General features: G+C 42.9%; 1 protein-coding gene across 2 annotated transcripts in view; it reads right to left on the reverse strand.

Moving 5' to 3' along the window:
- fibcd1b (fibrinogen C domain containing 1b) overlaps positions 1–26,585 on the reverse strand; it is an 87,455-nt gene extending 60,870 nt beyond the window's left edge. The window contains exons 1-2 of one of the 2 annotated variants that reach the window (XM_068335716.1): positions 25,772–26,585; positions 2,659–2,742 (exon numbers count right to left, since the gene is read on the reverse strand). In XM_068335716.1, coding sequence (XP_068191817.1) covers positions 2,659–2,742; positions 25,772–25,819 — 132 coding nt within the window. In that variant the 5' untranslated portion in view covers positions 25,820–26,585. The remainder of the gene's footprint in view (positions 1–2,658; positions 2,743–25,771) is intronic. The other variant, XM_068335717.1, reaches the window with a different exon arrangement.
- Positions 26,586–26,996: the final 411 nt, after the last annotated feature.

A 26,996-nucleotide genomic window follows, 5' to 3' on the forward strand; every position in this document is an offset into this window, starting at 1 on the left:
CCGAAAATTCTGCTTACAGGATTTGAAAATCTATTCCTATATGCATGCTATACTTACACAGAGGATGTATTGATTTGACTCATTAGTTTTTTATAGATTAGTTAAGATGATCCAAGATGCTTGTCATGACCAAATGTATTTCCTGCTGTTTCATTTTGAAATTGTGTTTTCCTTCAAAAAAATTTTTTTTGCATCCTGTCCTTACCCCCCTCCCCACTTCCCTTTAGGTTACATATTAATTTCAGTTCTCAACCTCACCTCACCTCCACGCATATTTACAGTTATGCTTTTCTCTTGTACTTTAGGGATTCTCACTCTTCTTCTTCTTGTTTTTATGTTGTTTTGGTCATTTTTGGAATTTGTGTTGTCTTATAATCCAGCACAATACCTTTTATTAAATATTTCTGTGTGCTGCTTGCATAGATTGTATTTCCACAGGCGCCACCTTTAATTTTGACCCCACTGGCCTGTAAGACTTCAGGCTATATACCAAATGGTTTAATGGCAGTGTACACATATCATACACAGATGTGTGTATAAGCATGCACACACAGACACGCATATATATTGTGCACAAACAACACAACATACAATAATAGAGCTTAGGTTCCTGATGCACATGCAGGCATGAAAAATTTACCCACAGGCGTTGCTTCTAAAACGTTGTAATAACAGGTACATATGGCACATTAAAAAAAGAAAAACTTGCATGGCTTTGTCAGAAGGTTCACACGTCTTTGTGTTTTTGCACCAGTATACACCATCACGGAAAACAGCTCCGGGGGAGAATAGATGTTTGTAACATTATTTTTTCTTCGGTCACGTCGTTTTAATTCACCATGTAGACTCTGAGTGCGCTATGAAATCTCACTTTGCATTTCAAACAGTTTGTATGTTTGAGTGCAGGTGCTGCTGAGTGATTGAGTGGGCTTGGCTGCGCGTGTCTGTGTTGTGCATAATGTGCATAATGGCCTCATACTGGAAAATGGCTGCAGTGTAACATTAGAACAGTTTCACTGAGCTCCATCGCCAGCGGGCCAAGACATCAGTGGCAGCCATCATCTGCACTGCAGTAAATATTCATTGCTAGCACAGTGACTGTTAACTTAACGTGGAGGAGATGTATGATGGCCTCCGATTGGCTGACAGCGAGGCACACATTTCTGTCTGATAGATATGTAAACATAAAGTACTTACAGACACAGAGTGATGGTCCCTCATTTGGAAATGTTTCACTAGGTATGAATTCATTTCTGATTGTTCAAAATATAAAATTACTTTATTTATTTATTTATTATTTTACCTTCAACCGAGGACCCAAACACAACAACAACCAGTTGCCGATGGCTGAATACACAAGAGCGGTAGTGCGGCAATCACAAGCATCCTCCTCACTTAATAACACAGCAGGAGCCCTCTGTGATCAGTGGCTGCCTTTCACATTGTCCCATCTCAGCTCATTCCACAGCATGGGATTTGAGAGCTGGACCGGAGAACCGTGATGGGCAGATGGAAGAGGGAGAGGCAAGCAATGAGAGAGGATTCCTCTCAATGAAAATGTTGGTCTTTCTCGGGGGAGCTTTGGCAAACACTTCTTAGAGGAAAGGTTTTATCTGCTCATTAGATAAACAGGAGACCAGGAGGAGTCGTGCATCCTCTTCCTGTCTCCCTCGCTCTTCCGCCTTTCCAAAAACATAAATGTGTGCAGGATGAGTTGAACACTGATGCTACCCAGGTAATGCACGGAAAGTCATAAATGATTTTAATAGCTTAATTTGGTGCACGTAGCAAGCCTGATGCACAAAGTCACAATTTTAAATGGAGGGATTTTCACTTATTTTTAATCTCTGGTTCATTCACCTGCAGCTTTGCACCAGTTTTCAATACAGAGCTTGCAAAATTCTGCCATGAAATCGGGCGCCTTTAGCCGATGCGGCCATGATCACTGTGCTCAGTTCAAAGGATGTGCAAGGCTTAATCCCGTCTAATTCTTGTGTGTTTGAGTGCTCGAGGTGAGGCTGTTCTATCGATGTGGCTTGATGGCAAAACGTGATGCGTAATGTGCAATAATCCTTCACACTGCTGTCACCAAAGCAATGAGCAGGCAGATTGTGATGAAAATCATGGTAATCCTCACCGCGGTGAGCGAGTGCCGAATGAAAGTGTTGCATGTTTTTGGCGGAGGGAAGGCGCGATGGAATATATGTGCATGAATGAAGCAATAAAATGGTTCATTTCTGTCAGTTTGAATCAGTTCCATCCATTTATGTACTGCTCAATGTTTGCTGGGACCTGCACCAACCTTCAATATGCAGTTTGACAGTGTTCCAGGAAAATCAAACTCATTCAGAGCTCAATCAACGAATCAATTTGTCAAGCTAAATACCAAATAATGAGGGATTTTTAGACCAAACAACGTATAAGAGGGAAACAATAAAATATATTTTCTCTACTTTAATTTTTTCATTGATGTTTATTCAACTGGTCGTGGTGAAAAATTAGAACAAATTAAAACAAACATTTTTTTTTTCTATGTTTAAATTCAAAATTGCCCTGATTTATCTGACAGTCATTACATCATTCTGATGTATCTCATGGAGACAACCCATATGCATCTGTTCGCCTGTGGGGGGATACAACACAGCGACAGGGTCTTACCTTGGCCGGGGTCTCCCTGGTGGTTTCTGAGTCCGACCAGCGATGTTTGAGCTGGGAGGAGCTGGGCACACACTCACAGAACGTCTGCATGGGACAAACACACAGGGCCACCAGTGTTGGCGTTTGTTCAAGTCACATGTGCAATAAAGCATGCAAGCACATGCGGACAAACCTGGGGCGTGCATGAGAACAAGTTTTGGATTTTGTGCTTTAAGAGTTTGAGTCACCTTAAGTGTGAAAATCCTTTCATGCAACCCATCGACGCTGGTTGTATTTGACATATTTTTCCCACCTGGTGGAAAATCTGCATCCATCACACCGTCTATTGTTTGAAATCATTCTTAGCACAATGAGGTCAATGCTGATGATGTTATTAAGGAGGTCGCCTGAGGGGGTTGCACCGCGCTAACTTAAAATCACGGTTCTTTCAGATTTAGAATGATAGCTCTGTCTTTTGGTTTCTGATGGCAGCGTGAGAACCGCCACACTGCATTCTGTCCCTTGATGATGATGATCCCATGTCAAACAGCAGACCTATTACCACACACAGGACCAGAGCCTCTCATCCATTCAGAGCCGTTAGTTCAGCTTTAACATGGGTCCCACACAGGAACTGATTGTCTCAGCTCCAGTGGATTATCTGTGTTTCCAAGGGTGGACATGGAGATTCTGACAGCAGCTGCCCATGGCTGGTTAGCTCTGACTAGCAGCTGGCTGGTCCTGCTAGAATGAACAGGGCTGAGTCTATCACACCACGGTTGCTGCCCCCACCCATCTCAAATACACTGTGGTCATATTGATCGGTGTTTAAACTTCACACCCAGATTGTGCTAGCTCCCGCTTTCAAGGAATGTAAGAAAAGCACATTCTCTAAAAGCAAACTCTCAAACCTGAAAAGGATATTATCGTTTCGAGATGAATCATGCTGTCGCTGATAAACTACAACCACCTCACACACGTAGCTGCACACTGACATCAACAGATCTTAACAAGCATCTGTACATCTCAGAGGTATCAGTGAATTCGATAGTTTATGACAGGCTCAATATGTCTTCCCGGAGTCTGCAGCATCCTCCATGACTTTCCTCCCACTCCAAAAGAAAAGAATGAAAGAGCTTTTCCTTGAATGTAAGTGGGTACAGTACGTCTGTAATGGAAAGCATTTACATATGCAGGCGAACGTGGGTGCTTGTAAATGCTATCTCGACATTGTGTGCAGTAGAATATGGACCGCTTGGTGTTTGTTCGTGAACGAGAGCACTTCTAGCTGCTCGACGGGAAAAAGCTGGAACGTCGTTTTGTGACCTTTAACAGGAGTGCTCCCACTGTGGAATTGCCCAATTAGCCTGGGACGACAACAGCAGATTCAAAAGTGTGCATGTGCTCATACACACACCCGCGCGCAAACACACACACACACACACACACACACACATACACACACACACACAGCCATAAATCTGCCGACAGAATAACAGTAAGCGTTTGCAATTAATGCACCGAGTGGTGATGAATTGTTGTAGCTATCAGACTCAATATGCTATTTAGAATTTTATGACAGGTTGTCGTTCCAGCAGCAGAAGGAAATGAAAATATTTTAAAGCTGCGCTCATTAATTTGCGACCACTAGGGGGCACAAAACCCCAAACAGCTCATTTCAGTGATGGCTGACATTGGTTTGACTATTATTTCAGTATTTTAACTTTACATCCCAACAGGTATGAAGCCCCAAGTTAGCTCTTACTGAGTTCTAGAAACATCTATAAGATCAGATATCTGTCTAGAAGGCTTTTCTTTACCATCACTGTTTTGGACTTTGGTTTCCAAGGGACTTCTCATCAGCTTCTTTCCCTTCTGCTCCCTCTCCTCCATCTTCATGCCCCATTGATGTGTGTTACTAACTACCTGTGAGCATTTTCACATTGCAAGTTCTCTTGGACCTAGTGCTGCAGGTTCAGCTTTAAAACTTCATCAGTGTTATTTGTACAGTAGTAGCATTATATTGCATCATAGTTCTTGTCATGATATAATCTTTGTTTTGTGCTTCAGAATATGTGATATCGATCCAGGAACAACATTCAGTCTCTTTATATGTCTGTTTTGGTCTACAACAATATTGGACAAAAAATTAGCCTAATTGCAGTGTGTTTCTCTACCCAGATAGCCACTTTTATCCTGACAGCCATTTGGGGCCGGCAAGCAGCACAAAATGAGTTCATTGGAGTGGTTTTTATGTGGAAAAAGCAGCTTATGGGGGGTAATGAGAAAGGCTGAGATAGACACACAGTAGCTGCACATGCCATTACAAATAAATTCCAGTTTTAAGAGGCTTAATAGCTCTGCTTTGATTGCTAATGTCAAAAATACAACAGATTTAGAAAATATTGCGTTCAAATTTTCTGTCTTTCTGCATGTCTGGCATCTGCAAGTGTGAATATCTGTGCATGCAGCTCACACAGTCATTGTTATGATGGCCGACCAATAGTTCACCTGTTTGCTCCGAGCGTTCTCTACAAAAGAGTAAGACAGTGTAGAAGACAAAAAGAAGGCAGCGAGGTAGAAAAAAATTAAAAGCAGGGGCGGGTGAGGGAGATGGAGGGAGATTCGGGACATCTTTGCTGAATTCCAATGAGCAGCCTTAGGGTCAGCGATAGAAATCTATGTCTGTTCTCCCTAAAACGCTGCAGCTGTATGCACTCAGAGTACACAGAGGAGCAACAGAGCGACCGCACTGAATAAACAGACTCTACAGTCATGCAGCTAAGAAGTTAAGAGGTCAACTACACAGTAACACAAACTGGAATGAATTAGAATGGTGAAAAGCCACCAAAATAGGTGTATTTTGTACCACTACATAAGTTCACAGGTGCACCAACACAGATATTTGTTCTGCTTTGTTGCAAAGAGGCCAAGAGGTAGAAATACATGAAGACACGGCATGAACACATGGAACAAAAGTTGTGCGTTGCAGCTGCAACCCCGACAGATTCCTCACACCATCTTCCCATTGCATGGAGCAGCACGTATCCGAGTTTAATCTGTTCACCCCAATGTCCAGCGTTTTCCACACACTCACACACGACTGATGTGCCCATCGTCGCCAGGCTTCTTGCTGGCATTGGTCCCGGTATGGGCGTAACTGCTTGGTAGTGTTAATCCAGTTCTAATCTGGCTCCACAAGCGTAGAGGATTTACCCTTAATAGAATATTCTGGGGTTTTTTTATTGGTTCGACCTCACAAGAAGAATCCTATCTGATGGGACACTCCTGAAGAGAGGGAGGGATCAGACTTTCTGTGGATTTGACTGGATGTGTGCTCTTTTTGAATGAGCGGAGGACATCTTCAAGTGTTCAAGGCAAAAAAATTCCGCCCTAAGCTTATGTGGTTTGTCTGAATGTGTTGTTCTTGGAATATATTTGCTCAGATTGCTGAACGCCTTGCACTGTGTTTTTGGATGTGTGTGTGTGTTTGTGTGTGTGTCTGTGTGTACGTGTGTGTGTGTGTGTGTGTGTGTGTGTGTGTGTGCGTGTGCGGTGCGTGCACACAGGAAATTTAGCAAGGTGTATTTAAACCTACAGATCTCTAAGCCGACAGAGTAGTAGAGGCTTTGCATATATTCACTCACGGGCTTACTGATCGTTACGGGACATGCAGACTGCTAAATGAGGAGACTAGAACTGACAGACCTCACCAGAACCTGAAGAATTGATGTGGACACAGAATGTTTTCTGAAGCCGCACCACGATCCACAACCATTTCAAAATCTTACCTAAAAATCCCTAAAAATCCAACTTTCTACAAAAAATGTCATTGATATTTTTGGTCTTTCTCATGTAGGTTTATGGGATTATTTTTTTTCTACAAACATGCACTTTTCAATTTAAAATGTAAAATAGAATTACAGATTTTTAGTGACCCAATGTCTAACCCTTATTTCTAATGTGCAATTTCAGATTCACATTAGAAATAATGTGAATCCGAAAAGGCCGATCAATCTTCCCATTCATCTAAGCAAATGCAATTAAATAAAACTGCAACATAGTCTTTGACTCCTTAAGACATTTACTGATTCATGCTTGAAAAGAGTATGACATTATTGGACTGAACTGACAAATAAGAATGAGCTTCGCTGTGTCCATCATTTCACAGACAATAGCAAACAAAGGATTGTTGCATTGTGGGATAAATGGGACACAGAGATTTGGGTCTGGTGTTTTAGAGGACACTTAACAGTGGATGTGATGGAGGGTATAACAGCTTTTACAGACTTCAAAGGGACTATTCTCTTTACAGTCGATAGCTGGTGGCGGCGCTGACTACTTTTCGGGGTTACTGGGCCACTGACACACATAGAACGACTACCTGGAGGGACTTTTTATAAGGGATTTTTGATGGTGACTGGAGGGACAAGACGAGACATCCTATAATGACAGATCCATTACTGATCTTCCCTTCGCTCCTTCTGTCCAAATAAATTCTCATGTTTATTTTTCAGTTGAATTTCTTTTGGCCAAACACTGATGAAAAGAAGAAGCTGTCCGTGGGTGGTTTTTAGGAGGCTGTTTCTAAATTCAGAGGGTTTTTTGTTCGGTATCTGCTCAGAGTTTTGTTTGGAGGTGTAAACAAAATATTCCTTCAATGTACCTTATTGAAAATGCCCTCTGGCATGAGAAAACAATCAAAGGCATCTAAACACACCAGAATGAAAGCAGATGTTGTGAAAACGAGCTAAATCTTAGCTCGCTTTGGTCGAATACAAAATTCTCTGTTTCTGTTAAATCAGCTTAAATCCAAGAAAATATATGCAGGGACCGGCGCTGTAATCTCAGTTTTCCATGTTCTGCTTGTTTTACTGCAGTTAGAGGAATAAAAATCAAATTAGTGTTGGTTTTCTTTTCTTTAAGAAGAGCCATTATCTGTTTTCAAATGAAATATTCAGTATTATGGCATTGGCTCCATTTAAATTCTTGTTGCATATTTAAATGTCAGCCTGACAGTCATTACAGTCTCTTAGGTTGTCAAAAGCATCAATAGTTAATGGTTCCTTTTCACGATAATGTCCACATTTGATAGTTTAGAAGGTAGAGGAGTAATAAATTCAAGAGTTTTCAGAGTCATTTTATTATTATGTAACACCTGTGTTGAAATTATTTCACCATAAATTCCCCAATAGCTTCCATCCATCCATAATTTTCAGTATAAGGAAACTCCTCTTCCAAAGGAGCCTGTCTTTTCTGGTTTTGCCGGACGAGTTTCTCCCAAAAATCATCATTTCCTATCCTCAATGCGAATCTTTAATAAATATTTCATTGATAACTGTCGATAACTTCTTGGGTTGAAAAAGGCCCTCAAAGTTCTTGCAAAATTAAAGAGCGCGAAGAAATCAGGAATCCTTTTTTTTCATGGGGATATAAAACTGAGTAGTTCCTCCTTTACAGCAATGCCAGCTCTTTGAGCTGGTGTCATGGAAACACACTGGGTATATACAGGTAAGTACTGTATAATAAAACACCTTGTGATATTCAATACAGTGGAAATTAATCTTAATTTTTTTCCCTGTGTCACGATATCAAAAATGGCTTTCAGTTTAATTTCATACCAAACTGTAAAATTGTTATATCATGACAAGAGGTGCACAAATGTTTCCTCAAGTACAACACAAAGCCTGTGAATACGACAAAACAGCTCAAACCGACGCATACAAAGAGCGAGAGAAATGCTCTTCACCTTCAAAATAAGACAGCACGCTGTGAAGGAAGAGGGAGGCGAAGCCCGTGGAAGACCGGGGAGATGAGTTCAATCCTAAGAGACAAATCACCCACTCCACCCTCTACTGCTTGTCCTTGGAGCTCACAACACAATTGGCCACACACAGGGAACGAGTCTGTCGCACGTCGTCCCTGAGGCGCATGCACGCGGTGGAATGCAGAAACATATCACGGCCGCCGCCGTTGTAAAGAACACAATCACCGTGAGGTCAGAGCGGCAGCTTAGAGAGTGTGAAGTGAAACAACAAGATGGAAAGAGGGCTTTTAATATTGCATGGGTGTTATGGCATATATTGTTGCCTCGCTTCTCGTGGGACACATGATGATCGGAGAACTATGTTGCCCGTTACCCTTTGTCAGCTGGTGTTCATTCATTATGGGATGGCAGGACTCCAAACATAGTGGTCGTTTAAAAACCTCAAAAGTCCCACCATCTGCAGTTTCATCCATCTTCCAGGTGCTCTTTATGCCGCTGCAGGTTCTGTTTTGCTCACATAACTGAAGAGAAGGATTTTATTTCCTTTTCATTGAATTCTTTTGAGGACTCTTCTCTTTATTGTGAGCTCTGACCATGTCAGGAGCCATCGCTGCCTCGCCTTCGCTTCGACTGTTGAGTAATCCAATAGGATATTGGGCTATGTAAATAAATATGACTCGCCTTGACTTCAAATGAAACTTAAATGTGCGAGATGTAGGCCAAGTGATGAGGATTCGAGTGTGACTGTGAACATGCATCAGTGTGTGGGCACACAAATCACACACAAATGTATGCTAATGAAGCTTTGTAATAGCAAAATCAGCACTTGAGCGACAGTGGAAACATTCTCATTGCGCCTCAGGGGCCCTCAAAAAAAAAATCAAATGGCCGAATGCTGGTGCATTTCAACGCACACACACATAGTTGTCTATGTTGCATGAATTAGCATGACGGTGATTATCATGCTATTTAACTTTACCTTGTCAGGAATCATCAGAAACGTTCCTGTGGCTCTCATTTTAACTTCACAGGCTCACTTCTCTTTACGCCACCTTCCCCTTCAATTTCCCTTTTTGAAATTGCAAACCACTTAGAGTCCTGATTGCAATTGTAAGCACAGTTAAGTGCTCCACAGGATCACACAGGATGCACACGCAGGCACATTCGCACATCTCTGCTGCACACACACACACACACACACACACACACACACACACACACACACACACACACACACACACACACACACACACAGGCCTGTCATTAAAACACAAGATAGATCTCCGCCCCACAGCCTTGCTGTTTTAATAGTGCGGCAATGATGAGGCAGACTCTTCCTCTAACAGGCAGAAATGAAGAGCCACATCTTTATAATGTACACATTTGCATACGTCGGTATCTGAGAACCAAACCAGCGCTCATGAATAACAGATGTATGTTATGGATGCCAGTGTCTAGACTGCATGGAATGACCACCTTGCAGAATGAGTTGTGGTTGTAGCATAAGTAACACATGAGGATGAGTGTGTGCGCGTGTGGATATATGTGTGTCTATCCATCTGTCTATCAATCTCTTTGTGCACGCTTGTATGGAGAGAATACCCCACATCCTGTCTATGTGACCTTGGCGGGGAGATGCTGATGATGCAAGACAAATTCGATGCTCACTCCCCCGCTCCGACTGCTGCATTGTGTGTGTGTGTGTGTGTTTGCGTGTAGCACTTCATTTATGTGAAAAGTTGCAAGTATTTTATGTCGGTGTGTGTGCATGTGACAATGCACGTGACTAAGCGTTGAGGCTATCGGGTGGTAAGAGCTGTGTGTTCACGCTCTCTCCTTCTCTGAGGGGAGGTCATGATGCCTTTGCTGTCATGGTAAATGTCGGCCTTTTGAGGTCCTGTGTTTCTTAAACAAATAAAATCTTTTTTATGACTTGTGCATCCCATTGTTTCACCTCTGGCCTTGCTATTATTCAAGGAGCAGGGAAAAAAAATGTCAAACACAGCTTCCTGTCACTCAAAGTGAATGTTTCTGACACTCACAGTGAGGTTCTACTCCTGGTAGTAACACTACTCTTAGATGCAAAAGCAATTTCCTCATGAGGGCCTTCAGTGTAAGAGGAACACTTTAAATTCTTGTGAAAAATAACCCTTTGGAAGCGACGGCCAATGAGTGCAGAGCATTTTAGAAAGAAGGTATGTGGGATTGTAAATGCAACCTCTCGATGTAAAGCGTAGGGGTTTGAACGCTGCCTTCTGGAGAGGCAGGGTCATCGATGTGCTTTTGAAACGATGCCGCTTGTTTGAAATAGTTGGAGTAAATATTGAGATTTGAAAAGGCAGGTACTCATCAATCGAAATAAATAAATAAATAAATTGGGAGGAAACCTGCAAAAACCACTGCAAGAAGCAAATAAAATAAAAGATAGCTGCAAGCACAGCAGCGCCTTTCTTTCATTATAAAAGCAAATAAAACAGAAAATGGTAATTATTCATGTCGAAAAGAGTGTGAAACTAGATTCCAGTCAGATGCTCACAGCCTATTAGCTTCATTCTCTGTCTTGTCTTTTCAATTTTTTTCCCATCCCATAAAACTGACAACAAACTGAAAGCTGAAATTGTTAATCTCGCCATCACTTCCAAAATTGAGCTCATCTAATCTAATCGCACATTAATTACTGTACCTGCCACATATGATGTCATACTGACCTGTGCCTTCTGTCTGTGACTTCATTGAGTTCTAAATTCAGCTCTATCAGATGCAAGCCATCTTCGTATGTACTCATTATCCGCTAATGCAATGTTGTTTCCGTCAATACTTCCATTTCCGAGGTAAAATTGTCACCTTCCAGTAGGTTTGAGTGTGTAATGTCGTATATTTTCAAAGTGGTTATAGTTGAATGTGGCAGACTTAATGGATTCCTTGTGGTAGCAGAAAGTTTTTTTAAAAAAAGGCCATGACAGCGTTAGCGGGTCACGTTTGAGTGAAGCGTAGCTTAGAGATGTAAAGCAGAGGTGCGCTTTATTCTGAAAAGGTTAGATCACAGGTCAACACCCTGAATCCTCGGAATTCAGGGGATGGCAAATATGAGGGTGAAGGAATAGGACACTCTGGATATTTATAAAAGGAAATGTCACAGCGTGTTTTTCTTTTTTTCTTTTGAAAGCAGTGAGGTCATGACAAGAAAAACGAACATTCAGATGGATGTTACATCTAAAACAGAATGCATGAATAGACCGGTGGGGGTGTTTAGCATGAGCATCTGTCATGGTCTGCAAATAGATCAGTTCCTGTAATTTAAGAAGTTCAGCCAAAGCGTGGAATAACTTTAAAGGTTAATAATATGATTGCTTGCACCAATGACATCATCATCATCACACATGTAGACGAGCACATACCAGCCCCTCTTGAGGTTACAATGGTTTGATTTACGTCTATATAGAGTTGAAGAAAGTTGCAAATAGGAAATCAGTAAGCAATAAAACTCATCAGAGCGTAAAATTGCATTGGCTAATGTCCACTAATCAATTTATTTCTTATAACTCATGCTAATCCGTGCGCTACATCGCTTCAGGAACTGCAAATAAGTGACCGGACGCTGGTAAACATGTTTATGCTGGGTAGATTTGGAAAAACTTTGAACGAAAGGCACACAAGAACTTAATTAATGTGGTTCGGTGCTGATGATTCCTCTGGAGTTACAAAATTAAAACCACTTCATTAGCGTCTCTGGAGACAACGGGCGAGAGATGAGAGAGGCAGAGCTCGGGGAGAGGCGAACGGAGAGAGACGAGGGAAGAGCAAGAACTTCATATCTTAGTGTTCAAAAGAGACACTTTTAAGGCAACAATTATGATGCAGAAAGGATGTAATTATTTCCCCAGAATGCCAGAGGGCTCAGAGAGCCTCCTAATAGTGACGGGTGACATTCTAATTGACCATAGATGTAAGTAATGGATGGAGCTTAATTGGTGTCTAAATGTAAGCAGCTTGTCGGAACACATCCTGGATCGCTCCTAAAGTGTCAGCAGTTCCTCCACCCTGTGATCCCGCCTGCCATGACACGACAAATTTGATCAGAGGAGAACAGCGTCACCGTGCATCTCACACACTCTGACAGTTTGCAGTAATAAGCCCCAGGTATCAGGAGTGTTTTAAAAACTGGCTAAGCTGTCACGTTCCTGGCTTCCCCTGGGATCTACACACGGCTTCACACCCAAATCCACAGCTAGAAGCAGAGATGTGGTTTGAATTAAAGATTGTTCTTAGTGACTTGAGGCTGTTTTGTTGAAGAAATCCCAAAAATTAAGGTGGGAAAAAAACAGGAGATCGCTAGAAAACCATTATCCTTGATATCACACAGCAGAAATAACGGCCCAAATAATTAACAACTGTGTGATTTTGAAGGATATTTCTACTTTAGTGGAAAGTAAAGACCATTGAGAGCCATCTTGTTCCAAATGAGTTTTCTCACGTGGGCCAGAGTCACTCAACAAATGATCCACTATAATGGATAAGCCACTTTGCACCTTGTTGCTGCTTTTCCCAGGGTACTAGTGTGAACAGGGCTTTATAGGAAATGAAGCTTTCTCTATATAATTCCTGTGGGAGAGCTGCAGCAATGAGTTAAAACGTCTGGACTCCTAATGGAAGGCTTGGTCGACTGAACAAACCACAAAAGTTTTTCATTTCCCCCTCCCCCATGAGCCCATGTCAACTCACATTTGTGCGCTCTCTTCACACAGTCATTTTCTTTCCCCGCTACTCAGGCAAAAAGTCGATTCGGGCAGCTTAGTATTCTGATTGAAATCATAAATCCATTTAATTCCTTACCACATATTCATTTTGGAAGATATACGATTGAAGAGAAGGCTGCTGAGAGTTCAATCTGCACAGCGTGGCGTGATATTTAACTCGAGTTGGTGCGATGGGAGACGTGGCTGGTGGCATCGGACCTCTTGGAGTATCTGCTTGAGGCGGCGTTTCGTGTGACAGATGCGATAAAGCGAGATGAACTCCACTCTGATGGCACCGCCCCCAACGCTCTGATCCACATTTGACATTTGACCCATCTCACAGCCAACCTCTAATTGTGACGAGGCACATATGGCAGATAATTATGCAGAATAATCTGTTACCATGGTGATGGCTGACCCCGATAACCACTTGTGCCCTTCTTCTTCTTGTCCGGCTCTTAGGCTGAAGGCATTTCCGCCTGTTTGCCCTTCTGAAAGTGCGGCGGATTAGCAGCAAACATTATCGCTCTAATCTCCTCTTTAACCCCTTCAGAGAGGCGACCGGCGCCGCTCTGCTGAGGCGACATATTTTACCACTCATGTTTTATGGAAGCCTGACATAAACATAAAATTTCATTCTCTCAGCGGTGCTGTCCAGTTGCTGTAATCCACTTTAATCCTCATCTCCAACAGCTCCCTTTGGTGTCTCTAAAAGTGGGCGCGCGATATAAATACACCGGGCAACTACTGAGCTCTTCATCGGTCCGTATCCACCTTTCAGCCCACTGTCTCCAAAAGGGATGAATGAGCCTTTCATTCTTGAGATGCATGGAATAGAAAACCAAATTTACCAGAGAGGCTTCCCTCCAGAGCCCTGAGAGCATGAAATACGAAATTGCTTTGTGTCGTAATTGAGTGGCGACGGCAGGATAATTTGTTTTGTTTCAAAATTGTTAAGATTGGAAGCGACTCAAATCAGCAACACTATATGAAAAAAAAAACATTCCACTTTTAATAAAGCAATAATTTAATTGAGAAACAACCAGACTTTTTTTGATTTTTCAAATCAACATATTAAATTGGAAATTTTTGTGGAAAACTCTGCGTAGATTTCACTTTTATATCTGTCAGGTAGGTTTTGCCGGTAGTATCCGCTGGGATTTTACGCCACTGCTGTTTCCATGACCTTTGACCCTTCCTGCAGCAGACTGACAGGACCTGTCATGCCCTGCACTGGAGAAACCGCAGGACACAGCAAACACATCACCGCCTCATAAAACATAAAGTCCCCATCATCATTTTCTCGGCCCGCCTGTCCATTGACAGACAGCGCCGTGACCCTGAGGTGAGCGATGTCAGCCTATCAAAACAAAGGTCAGCGGATCAAGATCCCTCCTCGTTTCTTGCTCCTCCCCCTCATCCCAGCCTGTCGTCGACCCTTCATCTATCTCTCCTACATCCACTCCCCTTGACCACCCTACCCTGCAGTGCTTAAGAGTTTTTCTCTTCATCTTCAACACATTTGCAATAAATCAATGTGAGCTGAGGGGCTGCAGAAATACTCTGAGTCCGATTGATTTCTTATGCCGGCTCATTATCGACGGCTGTGAGAAGCCTGCCAGATTCTGCTCCCCGAGTGAAAGCGACCAAGAGACAGGGAGAGACTGAGAGAGAGAGAGAGAGCATAAGCTTAACAGGCGAGAAGGATTATTTAACAACGTACTAAAGAAAAATTTCCGATTATATCAGGAGTCTGTTTGTGGCCATCTTCGCTCACCAATATATGTATGTTTGAACTATTTTTTTTAATCCATTCTTTAATCTTTGTTGTCAGTTCCTTCATTTTACAAACTTCATTCAGCGGTCTGAGAATCTTTGTGGAAGACTTGACTTACTGTAAGTTTGCAAACAAGTGATGAAGGCCCATCCCATTTCTTCTTTTGAACCTGTTGTGGAAATTTCTGTAATGAAGGCAATCACAAGGAACCGAAGATTTTATTTTACTGCAGCAGAAAGTGGGTAAGAGATGCAGGTCAACCTGTAGCTGGGTTGTATGTCTTACCGAATTGTAATTCAGTGAGTGATCATTTTTATACACTCCCAATGAAAGGAACGATACCTTATGAGATACTGTACATACGGTGGGAAAGACACCGGAGGAAGCTTCTCATGGGCTCTGGCCTTGGACACTAATTCTGGACAGTGGGTTTTAATAAGTAAGATAAAAACATCAAATAAGTGGGCAGTTTTAATGAATGGGATACACAAGTGAAAGACAGTATTCTTCTGTGGAGACTGGTCATGCCCTGCTCAAGGGACCTCTACTATCACTCCAGTGATCCTATTGCTGCTGTCGTCTCCCTGTAAAAATAACTCAATACATAGCAAGTCACTTACACACAGGTATAAACATTTATATGGTCATAATATGTAGTACAAAGAATAAAGGAATATAAAAGAGTAAATATGAGATAACTTATATACATTATTCTAACAGAGACAGGAATTGAAATTTTTTCATCACAAACCCTGACCCTAACTCCTTGTTTTCCAGCAACCCTCGCTTCTTGACTCATGAGGGATAGTGGTGGAACCCTTTACTTAGGAAATGTGAAACGGATCAGTTTTATGGTTTAGCTCAGATGTCCCTTGAAAACATAGAAGTATTCTAGTTCTATACGAGCCTGTTGCTGCTACCGTTATCAACAAGAGACAAATCTGACCACGTTTACACGACAGAACAAAAGAATAGGTGAAAATAAAATGCGCAGACAAACTGCATGCAAAGTAAGTCGGTGAAAATACGGGGATCATGACAGCATAGACGTAGACATAGTCATTTTCATCTACATTAATCCAATATTCCTATTAATATTCTCATTTAGAAGGCCATGTGGAGGCCTAGATGACCACTACCCCTCCACCCTCTAAAGAAAATGGATACAATGCCCAAACAGGAGGGTAGGAACAAGTGGTAGGGTCTAAGGGGAATTTGGATTGGGCCAAAGTCTGTGGTGGGTTGTCAGGCGCTATGAAGGCTTTTATGAAACATACCAGACTAACATGCTGGAACTCTGAGGTGAACATGATCATGTTACTTTTGGGCTATTATTGTTGGAGACAGCTGGAGATAAAGACAGGTGTGGTAGAGGAGTGGTAGAGAGATATGTGAGGAAGGGCTGGTCCCAACCAGAGGACTTGACCTTCACTCTACTGACTGAAGCAATCTATACTCAATTTAGGTGCATTAATGTCAATAATTCTCTCAGGATTTACAGAAAAATTTGTTTGGAATAACTGACTCAACCCAAGCTGGACCACGCCCAGCTTTTTATAAACGTGTTAAAGCTAGAGTTTTCTAGGTTGATGTAGTTACGTGAACTGAGAATTTAAAGCACAGAAAATTCAATGATTGAAGACTTTATGGTCACAGACTGAATGTTTGTACAATCACAAATTTTAATCAAGTTAAGCATAGTTAAAACTTCAGCTATTTCAATCTTCAAGCTCATTGCCAATTAGCCAAATTCAGCATGCCGACACACAACTCGTAGACCAATCAAACGTAAATACACTTATGACACATCAGCATTTGGTTGTAATCTGTGTGGATGAGTCAATATACAGTATTTTCTTCACCTAAAAGCCTTTGATTTTCCCAAAAATGAATTGAAGGTGCGCCTTATAGTCCATTGTGCCTTATAGTGTGGAAAATACTGTACTAATGTTAGCATTACAGCTCACATCCTCAGGGAGCATGAAGCCTGAAGCCTATATGATGAGCAGTAATCAGTGGAAGACGCATCTTTGAGCTTCAGACTATATCATTTAAAATGCTGCCTGTGGTTTTCTCTCTTTTCATTGCCCATTGTATGTGTGCAATCCACTCATTTCATATCTTCAGCATGTACTCTATTAAAAACAGTCTGCATCTGAGACGTCTCTGTGCACCAGTGTTTTTCTCCATGGAATATTTCCTGTTCTCTATGCTGCAAAGTTCCACAGCATCAGCAGAAACTGCTGGCCTGAATCGCTCCACATTTCCATATCCAATCTCATTGAGACTCGAGTCTCGCCGAAAGGTGCGGAAACAAGACAACCCAAATATAATAAATTGACTTTTTTCTTCTTCTTCCTGAAGCCATAGAAACTGCTCTGAATTGAGACACTGGAAGTTCAAACATGCAGAAAACATGTCACCTTTTCCCGCTAATGAAAAACACAGGATGACTGTGACACGGTCGCTTCTGACAATCGTGGTAAGTCTCTTGGTTTTTGATGCGACAAGAGGGAAAAATGTTCCCAGAGACATAATAAATTCAGCTATATGAGCGGGAGGATTTCGTTTTTTAACATCAATCTAGCTCCCACTTTTTTGATTGATTTAGCATTTGAATAATTTAAAGAGAGGATTTTGGAATAACAACACGCTGTGGCAGTGACTCCTACAATCCCTCATTTATTAAAATGTGCCACTTTCCCCCAGCAAGTATGAATAATGGCACACAGTGTGCCAGATTGAATTTTTAATGATGAATAAATAATGGATGTTGGTAGAAATCTCTGTTGATATATTAGCCATGAGTTTGTCATAACTGTTTAATAGGACGGCTGCAATAAATACATCTCTTTGTTCCTGCTTCGTTCGCATCATTCTATCATCAAGCTCTCCCCACTATGATTGATTTTTTTGGTCACCTGACCACCTCCCTGATGTTTTCTTCTCATTCTGCTCTAGACAGAAGTAAACACAAACATTTTTTTTCTTCTTTCAGCTGAGTAAACATGCACTCACACGTCTCTCAAACTGTTTGCTGACCACAAGATAAAGCTGGCATTCATTGGTTGGCTTGGTATGTTGGTGGAGGGAATGAGCTTTTCTTATTGGTTCGCACCTCATGTTCATTTTATGAGAAGCAAAGTGAATCTAAATTTCAATAAAAATGATCAACGTGACATCAGACGACAAAGCAAACAAAAATATTCCTTTTTCAGCCCAACGATAATCCTTCAGCATCCCTTCTTCTGTACAATTAATACCGCTATTAACCTTGAATCACCTAATGGAGCCTGGTCTGTAATGATGCTATTATGTTGTCAGCATTACCTTAAGCAAGTCATTAGCAGGTAAATATATGAAGTCAGTTTGCAGAGAAAATGACTCCATTTTGCTCAAAGGACATCCAATAATGTGATCTGGAGAGACGTGAGAGTACCGGGGAGTTCCAGAGCGGCGTTGCTCCGTCACGAACGCATCAGCAGTTTAACACCAGATAAAGCAAGCCGTCTTCACGCCAGTGATGGAACAGATGCCACCCTCCAGCATCGCTATTTTAACAATGGAGTCTGGCACACTACCAGAAGTTCTCTGCATTTCAGCAGTTTTTGCTGAGATTGTGTGTTTAACCGTTTTTGTTTTTTAAAAAAAAACTGCATCCTCATCCTCCTCCCTCCGCCCGTTGTTATCCTTCTACTCTACATCTTTCGGCCAGAGTAGATTGATTGCTGGATTACAATCATTCAGCAAATTTTCAATGTGATTCATTCCCTTATTATTTACCGTCCTGCTGTAGGGATGCGTGAAGAAGAATCGCATCATGTCTTGTGAGGTTTGTCCCATGAGATGCAGGGTTCTAATCTCACATCTCTGAACGGAGCACGTTCAGATTGAAATCAGCGTGAGGAAATTAGACGCTTCCCAAAGCTGAATGCAGATCGAGCCCAATCTGGACCGAGCCGGTTGTCCATGGAGATGACTTGAACTCTGCAACACTCTCCCTCTCTCACACTTCACTCCACCATCACTCCACCTGATTTCCATCCCACTCCTTCTCCTCCATCTGCACACCTCTCATCCGCCTCTCACTGGCCATTTCTGATCCATTTTTAATGATGAGTTAACAGAGAAGTGAATGATGAATTGCAAAAATGGCACAATTAAAGTCTTCCAGAGTAAAGTGGTGCACACATTTACCTTTCCTTTGAGATGGTTTTGGTTTCAGGCTCATTGCTAGCGGTTGTCGTACGACAAACACACACAGACACACAAACGATGACGTGGATCTGGGACCTAACACCTCCTGGTCTCCCTCCTGCTGTCTCACACCATCAGCCGTTCAGCTGTGAAACCCCGCCCACTGAGCCAGCCTGCAGACACATGGAGGTAAATCTGCCCTGTCACGCCTCCCCAATGTTTCCCACTTAGCTTTCTTCACATTCATTAAAAGGAGGGAGGCGCAGTGACCACCTACATCATGCACACACACACTGACACACACTGAGACGTGTTGGGTACAAAATCATCACAATTACCAAGAGTCACAAATCAATTATGGGCTATTACTTTCCACTGCTGCTGTTGTTTCCAATGCATTTGCGCCCCTGGTGACGCTTTGGGGCTTCCGTGACGAGCCTTCCAACTGAAGACTCGAGCGTAAAAACAAGAACCACTGACTTTCCTCCAACAGCTCGGTGGTTTGTCCTCTTTTTTTAAAATCTGGTTGTAAGGCAGCACTGTTCCCTTACAACCAGAAGATCCTAGGTTTAAATATATCTATAATATAAAAGGTGATATTCCAACAGGATGATATGTTGTCATCATCCTGTGTGTAAAAATACGTATGTGTGGTTGATCTGATAGCAGTGCTTTGGTTCCGGTATGTGGGAGTTAGCTGGAATCCGTCTGCGTCATTCTGCAGAGGGAACAAGAGCCCCCAGCGATCCCGACACTGCTCAGCCCTCATCTGTTACCTGCTGTGATTCATACCTCACCACCACCCCATGTCCTTTCTACTGTACTCGGGGTTACTCTTTGTTTCTCTACTCCAACTCTCTTTTATTCTCCTGTTTTCATCGACTCTTATCTTTGCCTCATCCAGCATTTTTTTTTTTCACTTAATGCTTCCTGCCCACTTTACAAGGGTCCGGAATCTGATATTGAAATGCCCTCGTCCCTTTTTGATGGCAGGAGATGGAAAAAGGGGGGGGGTAAAGACATAGAAGAGTGTAAGGGTCAGATAACATAGGGAAATGGAGGCCCAAAAACACAAGCGATGGCTGCTGTCATTTAAAACCTCGAGCTAAAGGCCGGTTTTAAGGTTTCATGTGGTCGCTGCTCATGTTCCACAAAGATATCTCCATCTGGCTGCAACAGGAATTTAAATAAAATGACACAACGTTCCGTTAACGCACTAAATCACTCTCTATTTAAAAGCACTCCTGGTTTACACAATGAATTGACAGTAATGGCTTGTTACCACTTTGATCCGCCGACACACTCCTCTAGAGCATTCATACCTTCGTCCAACAATAGGACACTCTTGCAAACCACTTAGGTTTTCATCACAGAGACGAAACAAAAGCCAACTTGGTGGATTTCAGGTTTGTGCATTACGCAGATGTGTCCAGAAGATAAAACAGTAAAAAAAAAAAAGAAAAAAAAAAAGAAGCAGCAGCGTCGGTGTGGAGTTAATGACTCCAAGGGATTGTTTTTGGTGATGAATCGAGTAACGTCCCCTCTCATCTCACCCCCATAGTCTAGTTTAAAATGAACAATGGATAGATAGGAGGCTATAAATATATCAGAGCACCTTTTAACTGTCTTTTTGCATAAGGTGTGATACATATTACAGTGAGCACAAAGACAGATATGGCCCAATTTAAACAACCCCTCCTCTGAGATGGATGTCTGCTATCTGTGGAGCTTCTAAGCAAACAACAACCTCATGTCGCAACTCTTAAAAACAGCTCACACTTGAAACCTCCTTCTGAGCATTTGCCGTACAGACTAACCATCGGCTTCGATACTTATCCCATGAAGAGGGGGCGTGAAGCCCTTCCTGGGACCCAAAAACCTTAAGCTGCCGGGTGTTTCCTTGATGCCACCCAGAGCGGGGTGGAGGAAACAGAAGCTGAGGTTGTTAGAGTTGCACCGCCGCCATAGCAGGACCCTCCGTAGGGAAATCACAGACCCAGTGAACCAGAGAACTCTCTCCGCTTTGCTCTGCTGCAGTCCACACTGCCTCCTATACCTCCAGCCGACTCAGCAGGTTCATTAGTTTGACAAGGTTGCCCATGAAACCAGCCAGCCCGCATCTGGCGCTGCAGAGCTGCATAAAGCCGTACAGCGTGTAGCTCCAGTTTGGACCTCTCAACTCAGTGTGAAAAGTTGCTTCTCTTACAAGCCAAGCAGAACATCAAGTTGACCCGATCGTATTGTTCGAAAGGCCGAGGAATGAGTCAGAGGTTTATTTTTAGATGTGCATGAATGTTCTTTCCTAATGCTATTTAAGCCAGCAGACCTTTCATCTACAATGATGATTCATTTGATTAACTTAATTCCTGGAGGATAAACGTTCATTCGTTCATTTTCTGTACCACTTCCTTTTGCGGGTCACGAGGGTTGCTGGAGCCTATCACAGTGGGACTTACGGGCATGAGAAAAATAAAAATCTCTTACATTGCTGAGAAATTGTGTGTGATTTTATTGCACTAGCGTTAAAACCCTATAAATCTGCGTGCAAGTATTGGGAGCTGTGAAGCAGTCTGCTCTCTCCGGTCTGTGACGCTAACGCTCGCCTTACCCTGAGCAGAGCAGAGTGGGTCTGGAGTCGGATATCAAAAACCTTCACTGTCGCTATTCACCAGCTGTTTGTCATTATTATCCTTCGACTCAAACTGTGCAGCTATCTCTAACAAACATAAAACCACTTTGAATGCCATAATTACACTCAAATACCGCGGAGCAATGTTGGTAACTCCAAATGCATTTATTATCTTACTTGATAAGCAAAAAGCGGGGTCAAAATTGCTAATTTGTCAACATGAAACTTGACAAATCTCAAATATTCAAAATATTCAATCTTATTCGATGTGATGTTGTTTAACATGTAGGCCTGCAGCTGGATTTAGAAAAAATCTGTTTATATTTCAGTTGCAATGCACCGCACAGACAAAAAAAACAACAACTCAACTACCGGTAAATGTTTTCTGCGATATAAAGTTAAGGAACAGTTTGTTGTCTCCGAAGGGAAATTTGCCTCGGGCAAAAACGCAACGGTGCAACTCTGTACGAGACTGCATGTTGACATGCGCAGCATGAAACACACAGAATTGTAGAACACGTGACGGTAAGCTGCATCACATCATGCCTTCATTCGTACTGGGCGTGTGCGTGAACGCCACTGTATGGCGCTGCTAAGGAACAGATAAAAGGCCACGAATAGTACACGAAGCACTCGGGGCGAGACACAACAGAAGTCAGGACTGAGCTGTTTGTTGTTGAGTGGTGTGATTGAAGTGGGAATAAATTAAAGTTTGAAACGGCTGCTCTTACATTTGCAGGCTGTGTAACGTCTACCTGAAGGTAATGGCTTGTCCTCTGAAAGTAAAACAGCCCTTCAGCTCTAATTACCGGATATGAAGGAAGCCTCCTGCATGAAGGACGGTGAAGCCATTTTCTGCTTGATGCACAACACTTACCAAATTTGGGGAGCGAGGCGTGTTTAAAAGGATTGTGTCCAGACTGCCTGTGAGTGTGGGTGTGTGTGTGTGAGTGTGTGTTTGTGTGTCAAGGCTGTCAAGGCAACACTGATATAAATTCTGATTTGGGTCGCCGCAGAGCGTGTTTCAGATAAGTGGGCCTCCGGTGTGTGTGTGTGTGTGTGTTTGCTGTCAAGACGTACCTTCCTCTACCTCACAGCTCTCTGTTTGATGTGTCGTAGAAGCACAAACATCACAACTTATTGTTCAGTGATTTGCCAACTCGATGCGATTTTGTGAGTTTGTGAGTTTGATGTGTTTGTTTTCAAAAGTTCGTCCTGGGTGATACAATTCAACATAATCCACAATAAATGAACATTTTTAGTGCTCTGTGTGTGTGTGTGTGTGTGTGTGTGTGTGTGTGTGTGTGTGTGTGTGTGTGTGTGTGTGTGTGTGTGTGTGTGTGTGTGTGTGAGGCAAAGCTATATGCTATGGTATTCTGCTCATACACAAAGAGTCCTTTTATGGATTTGGAAAGTTTGGAGTGGTTATTGATTACCCAGGTAGGCATCCCCACTGGGCTTCAGCAGACTTATATAAAGGAGTGTGTGCATGTGTGTGTGTGTGTGTGTGTGTGTGTGTGTGTGTGTGTGTGCGCGCGCACGCACACACATTTCAAATAAGTGAATCAGGTTCATGGCTAATTTTGGTATGGTGACATGAAAACAGCTCCAGCCAAAAAAAAAAAAAAAAGCCACATCTATAAGGATTCTGGAGAGCATTCCAAAAAAATCAATATTGGTGTTTTTTACAGCACAATATTACCGCCTTTGTTTATTGTCTTTCTTGTCTGGAATTGTATTTTTTACAGCGCAATCTGGGAGAAAAGTGGTGAAACATATAAAACCAGAACAAATGTCTCTCACATTACCGCTAACGTCCAGCAGCATCCTGACTCAGCTCGTCTGTCGGTCCTTTGTATGCGATGTTCACTGCTGTTTCCTCGAGGCGTGGCCAACGCCATGGTGTCAGTTTTTTCATCTCGTCTTTTAAAGCACAGCTGAAAAATGTCTTCTTAGACTCGCTTTCTGTTAGCTTTTATCTGACAAATCAGATTTCAAGGCTGCTTTTTTTTACTGCACTTGAATCTTCTTTTTAACTCTAAATGAACTCAGTCTGTTCCAAGAAGAGCACAGGTGACAGAACACCTACAGCAACAAATCAAAGAAATGGAGTCACTGGCAGAACCCTGGCCTCGGTTCTGTAACATCAACACAAAAACAGACTGCAAGAGATCTCTATTAACCGAGTACTCCCAACCGGGCCTGGAATGACTGAGTCAATAACGTGGTCTGAGACCAGCACTGGAGTTACTGTGAGTGAGAGGGATACAGAGAGAGAGAGAGAGAGAGAGGTAGACTGATAAAGTTTAGAGGATAGCAACAAGACAGGAATATGGGTTTTGCGAGAGAGACAGGCTGATACACACACACACACACACACACACACACACACACACAGAAAGAGTAAAAGAGAGACAGGCTGACAGCGCATCTGCGTGTGATGACACTAAAAAGTGAAGGGGCCTGAGACAGATGGATGGATGGAGGGATGGAGAGGAAGGAGAGGGACAGATATTGACATTTCCCTCCGCCTCTCATCTCATCCAACATCCAGGGATTCTCTCTGATTCTGAGCAAACGGCCTCCGAGGGCTCATGTTTACCTCTTTCACCTCACTCTTTACGTCACGGCTCCATGAAACCACTGTAATTTTTGTCCACTCGAGAAACACAACCATCAAACTACAGCCTCCGATTAGCGAGACCTCAGGGTGGAGGTGAGGAGGAGAAGCAGCATTAAAATAAAAGGTGATAGCCTCTCGGCCCCGCCTCTGGAGATAAGAGATTACAGGAGAATCAACCAGCTGTAGTATAACGTCATGAATAATAAATCACTCTCTTTGATTAATCGATGACAGTGATTAATATTACAGAGGAGCTGCCATGTGAATGACTCAGAGGAGTGAAATCACGCAGGAAGCTACATCTGGCCTCTTTCTGAATGACACCACACGCATGTTTTATTCATAGACCGCCTGTGAGCCAAAATGTTTCTTTTCTTCTTCTTATTCTCCTTTTTTTTTTTTTTTTTTTTTTTTTAGTAAGCTATTTGTGTATTTAATTAAGTGGAAGCAATGAGAGAAAAAATTGGAAAGCAGACGTGTTTCTTTCCCTGGTGCGAAAACAGGTAAACGATCGCTGCCAAAGCTGAGACTGCGCCACGAGATGCGCCAGGTTCTGCCAAAATGGAAGAACGTGACATCTCTAACAGCTTCCACGTCAACGCTTTCCCTGGGGAACTTTTCACGTCAGCACCTTCAGATTTTTTTTTTCTTTTCTTCAAAGACGTGTAGCGCACAACACTCCAACCTCACAAGTGTGGAGTGTAGGAAAGGTAAATTTCACCCGGTGTTCTCAGACGCGCCAGTCTCTCCGGGTGCGCCAAAATTTAATTGCGTTCATCCTGAAGGAACTCAGTTCCTTATTGGCTGTCAATAACCGTCTACTGACCTTGCAAAAACGCACTCACAGTTCCCCAAAGTGCGCTTCGCCTGCCTCACTGCAACACCGCGTAAACGTGCGCTCCATTCATCGGAGCGGGAGAGTTTGAGTAAAGCGCTCCGGAGCGTCAAGGGCCATTAAATGAAAAAAAATAAAAAAAACGTCTGCATGCCGTGTTTCAACACCACCAGCGATTCAAACGCAGCACAGTCTGCACACAGGGGGTGGGAGCCGAGAGATTCAGGTGATGTGCGCCCTATATGCACACGTTAAGTTCCTTATAGTTAAAATAAATAAATAAATATATATATATATGTATCATTATCTCAGTTGCTCGATCCTAACTAGCGCAGTGACGCGTCGTTCCACCCTGCGCAGAAGTGGCCATGGGGATGGTGTGATCCACGGGTGGGTTTAGACGCTGTGACAGGAACAGAAGTGCCAGCGTAAAGCTCTGCAGCTACTCCACGGTGCGAAGATTCGCCCCAGAGCCAGATCACTAAACTCCGGGGTAGTCATTGCACCAAGCAGCCGCACCCCCCCCCCCCCACCAACCCATTGAGGAGAGTGTAGGTGGATGAAACATACCTGGTTTTTGTGCCTAGTCCCATCTTCGAGTTCAGAAGCGGTATTCATGATTCCCCATTGGTCATTTACCACCCTACAGAGAATCTGCGCATCTGATACGCCTGTTTTGTTCCAGGCAACGGAGAATAAAACCGCTCTTCTCAAGTCTTCACCCGCGATTCAGCTTATTCCACGGGGGGGGAAAAAAACAACAACTGCCCGATAAATGGGAAAAGGGAAGGGTGGCTCAACTCTACTTCTGCGGCTCAGCAGCCGCACGCACCTCAAAAAATTACGCACCAAAATTCCAGCCGAGTCTTCTTATTATCCAATCGTTATCCCAATTACAAGGAATACAAATGAGCGCGTACGGGTTCCGGTGTTTGCACCTTGACTCTCAATTGCACTTGAATGACACGGGAATCACAAAACCAGAAAAAGAAAAAGAAAATCCATATGATCCTTAGAGTGCTGGGCGCAGTCCTTTTACTCCTAAAAAACAAAAAAACAAGAACAAAAAAAAAAACGTCGACAAAATCTTCTGATTCAGAGTGCGGACTGTAAACTGACCATTTTGTCCTGGACCCTTGGGGACGCCAGGACACCCAGACTGTTTGTTTTAGCCTGAACAGGTAACGCAGGATGGGATAGTGGCGCGGAGTTGTCGCGTTCCTTATACCTACTCGTTTCCTCGGTGAGAAGACTCCAAAATCGAGACCGGGAGATGAATCGCGCCTCCTTTATTTACGCAAGCCTAAAACCGGCTGGTTTTTTCACAGAAATGACAAGACGGGTGGCGGGAGATTAGCCTGCTCCACTTGTGTGCCTGCGCTGAGCGCTCTTTGACACAGACTGTCCAAACGCGTCCCTTCGCCACGCGAAGCGCGCTCCAAGGCTGCTCTCCTTCCTGCGCCGCCCTGCCGTTACTTCACGTCCACCGCACAGCGGACCCTTGTGTTATACTGCAACCAAATTACGGGCAGTTTGGTGCAAATGCATCCTCAGATGTCCAGGCTGGATAATGGGTGGATGTATCCTCATTCCAAAATCGGACGGCTGATGAAATCTTCCTGCAAATCTGATTAAAAAATTGCAATAAATTAGAAATACTATCACGCACAATATGTAGACTATTTTAACACCTGACTGGGTTTCTAAAAATGTAAAGCAGGTTTGACATCACATAGCAGTTCTGATTAAAAGACTGGTTTTAAAAGCAGGGGATGCAGGGGGAGAGAAATATTAT

The sequence above is a fragment of the Antennarius striatus genome, chromosome 15 (assembly GCF_040054535.1).
Source record: "Antennarius striatus isolate MH-2024 chromosome 15, ASM4005453v1, whole genome shotgun sequence".
In the NCBI taxonomy this organism is placed as follows: domain Eukaryota; kingdom Metazoa; phylum Chordata; class Actinopteri; order Lophiiformes; family Antennariidae; genus Antennarius; species Antennarius striatus.